The 2820-nt window shown below is 47.0% G+C and overlaps 1 protein-coding gene across 1 annotated transcript; it reads right to left on the bottom strand.

Moving 5' to 3' along the window:
• Nucleotides 1-1959: 1959 nt before the first annotated feature.
• On the bottom strand, nt 1960-2568 carry LOC139464120 (antho-RFamide neuropeptides-like). The gene has a single exon (XM_071245658.1). It carries the CDS (start codon nt 2566-2568, stop codon nt 1960-1962), a length of 609 nt encoding a protein of 202 aa, XP_071101759.1.
• Nucleotides 2569-2820: the final 252 nt, after the last annotated feature.

Here is a 2820-nt window from a genome sequence, read left to right as displayed (position 1 = left end):
GACATTAAATCCAGGCCGAACATACCAGACACTAAAGCAAGGCCGAACATACCAGACACCAAATCCAGGCCGAACATTACCAGACACTAAATCCAGGCCGAACATACCAGACACCAAATCCAGGCCGAACATACCAGGCACTAAATCCAGGACAAACATTCCAGACACTAAATCAAGGCCGAAAATATCAGACATTAAATCCAGGCCGAACATACCAGACACTAAATCCAGGCCGAACATACCAGGCACTAAATCAAGCCCGAACATACCAGACACCAAATCCAGGCCAAACATACCAGAAACTAAATCCAGGCCGAACATCCACGACACTAAATCTAGGCCCAACATACCAGACACCAAATCCAGGCCGAACATACCACACACTAAATCCAGGCCGAACATACCACACACTAAGTCCAGGGCGAACATACCAGACACCAAATCCAGGCCGAACATTACCAGACACTAAATCCAGGCCGAACATACCAGACACCAAATCCAGGACGAACATACCAGGCACTAAATCCAGGACAAACATTCCAGACACTAAATCAAGGCCGAAAATATCAGACATTAAATCCAGGCCGAACATACCAGACACTAAATCCAGGCCGAACATACCAGGCACTAAATCAAGCCCGAACATACCAGACACCAAATCCAGGCCAAACATACCAGAAACTAAATCCAGGCCGAACATCCACGACACTAAATCTAGGCCCAACATACCAGACACCAAATCCAGGCCGAACATACCACACACTAAATCCAGGCCGAACATACCACACACTAAATCCAGGGCGAATATACCAGACACCAAATCCAGGACGAACATACCAGGCACTAAATCCAGGACGAACATTCCAGACACTAAATCCAGGCCGAAAATACCAGACATTAAATCCAGGCCGAACATACCAGACACTAAAGCAAGGCCGAACATACCAGACACCAAATCCAGGCCGAACATTACCAGACACTAAATCCAGGCCGAACATACCAGACACCAAATCCAGGACGAACATACCAGGCACTAAATCCAGGACAAACATTCCAGACACTAAATCAAGGCCGAAAATACCAGACATTAAATCCAGGTCGAACATACCAGACACTAAAGCCAGGCCGAACATACCAGACACAAAATCCAGGCCGAACATACCAGGCACTAAATCAAGCCCGAACATACCAGACACCAAATCGAGGCCAAACATTACCAGAAACCAAATCCAGGCCGAACATACCAGGCACTAAATCCAGGACGAACATTCCAGACACTAAATCCAGGCCGAAAATACCAGACATTAAATCCAGTCCGAACATACCAGACACTAAAGCCAGGCCGAACATACCAGAAACTAAATCCAGGCCGAACATTACCAGGCACTAAATCCAGGCTGAACATACCAGACACCAAATCGAGGCCGAACATACCAGACACTAAATCCATGCCGAACATACCAGACACTAAATCCAGGCCGAACATACCAGACACCAAATCCAGGACGAACATACCAGGCACTAAATCCAGGACGAACATTCCAGACACTAAATCAAGGCCGAAAATACCAGACATTAAATCCAGGTCGAACATACAAGACACCAAATCCATCCCGAACATACCAGGCACTAAATCAAGCCCGAACATACCAGACACCAAATCCAGGCCGAACATTATCAGACACCAAATCCAGGCCGAACATACCAGACACTAAATCCAGGACGTACATACCAGACACTAAATCCAGGCCGAACATACCACACACTAAATCCAGGCCGAACATACCACACACTAAATCCAGGCCGAACATACCAGACACCAAATCCAGGCCGAACATACCAGGCACTAAATCCAGGACGAACATTCCAGACACTAAATCAAGGCCGAAAATACCAGACATTAAATCCAGGTCGAACATACAAGACACCAAATCCATCCCGAACATACCAGGCACTAAATCAAGCCCGAACATACCAGACACCAAATCCAGGCCGAACATTATCAGACACCAAATCCAGGCCGAACATACCAGACACCAAATCCAGGCCGAACATACCAGGCACTAAATCCAGGCCGAACATACCAGACACCAAATCCAGGCCGAACATACCAGGCACTAAATCCAGGCCGAACATACCAGGCACTAAATCCAGGACGAACATTCCAGACACTAAATCCAGGCCGAACATACCAGACACCAAATCCAGGCCGAACATACCAGGCACTAAATCCAGGCCGAACATACCAGACACCAAATCCAGGCCGAACATACCAGGCACTAAATCCAGGCCGAACATACCAGGCACTAAATCCAGGACGAACATACCAGGCGCTAAATCCAGGCCGAGCATACCAAACACCAAATCCAGGCCGAACATACCAGACACCAAATCCAGGCCCAACATACCAGGCACCAAATCCAGCCCGAACATACCAGACACTAAATCCAGGCCGAACATACCAGACACTAAATCCACGCCGAACATACCAGACACCAAATCCAGGCCGAACATACCATACACCAAATCCAGGCCGAACACACCAGACTCTAAATTCAGGCCGAACATACCAGAATATATGCCAGGCCGTAGATACCAAAAGCTAAGTCCAGGCTCTTGGCCTTAGATACCAGAGACCTCATCCAGGCCTTGGATTCCAAAAACGGATGCTCATAATAGGGCCGAGAACATAGATGTCTGGCAGGCTCTATGTGCACGCATCGTTTTAGCATATACATTGCTTTGTGTACACGCAACAAACTGAACAACATTTGCTTGTTGAAATAATAGATAGAATATATTCATTTCATTTAATATTGA

Source organism: Haliotis cracherodii, unplaced genomic scaffold, assembly GCF_022045235.1.
Source record: "Haliotis cracherodii isolate W230 unplaced genomic scaffold, xgHalCrac1.p SCAF_16, whole genome shotgun sequence".
Classification (NCBI taxonomy): Eukaryota; Metazoa; Mollusca; class Gastropoda; order Lepetellida; family Haliotidae; genus Haliotis; species Haliotis cracherodii.
This window is presented reverse-complemented; position numbering and strand designations above follow the sequence as displayed.

What these genes read in the sequence shown, in the direction of transcription:
- LOC139464120 (XM_071245658.1), bottom strand. Translation starts at nt 2,568, where the DNA reads ATGTTCGGCCTGAATTTAGAGTCTGGTGTGTTCGGCCTGGATTTGGTG.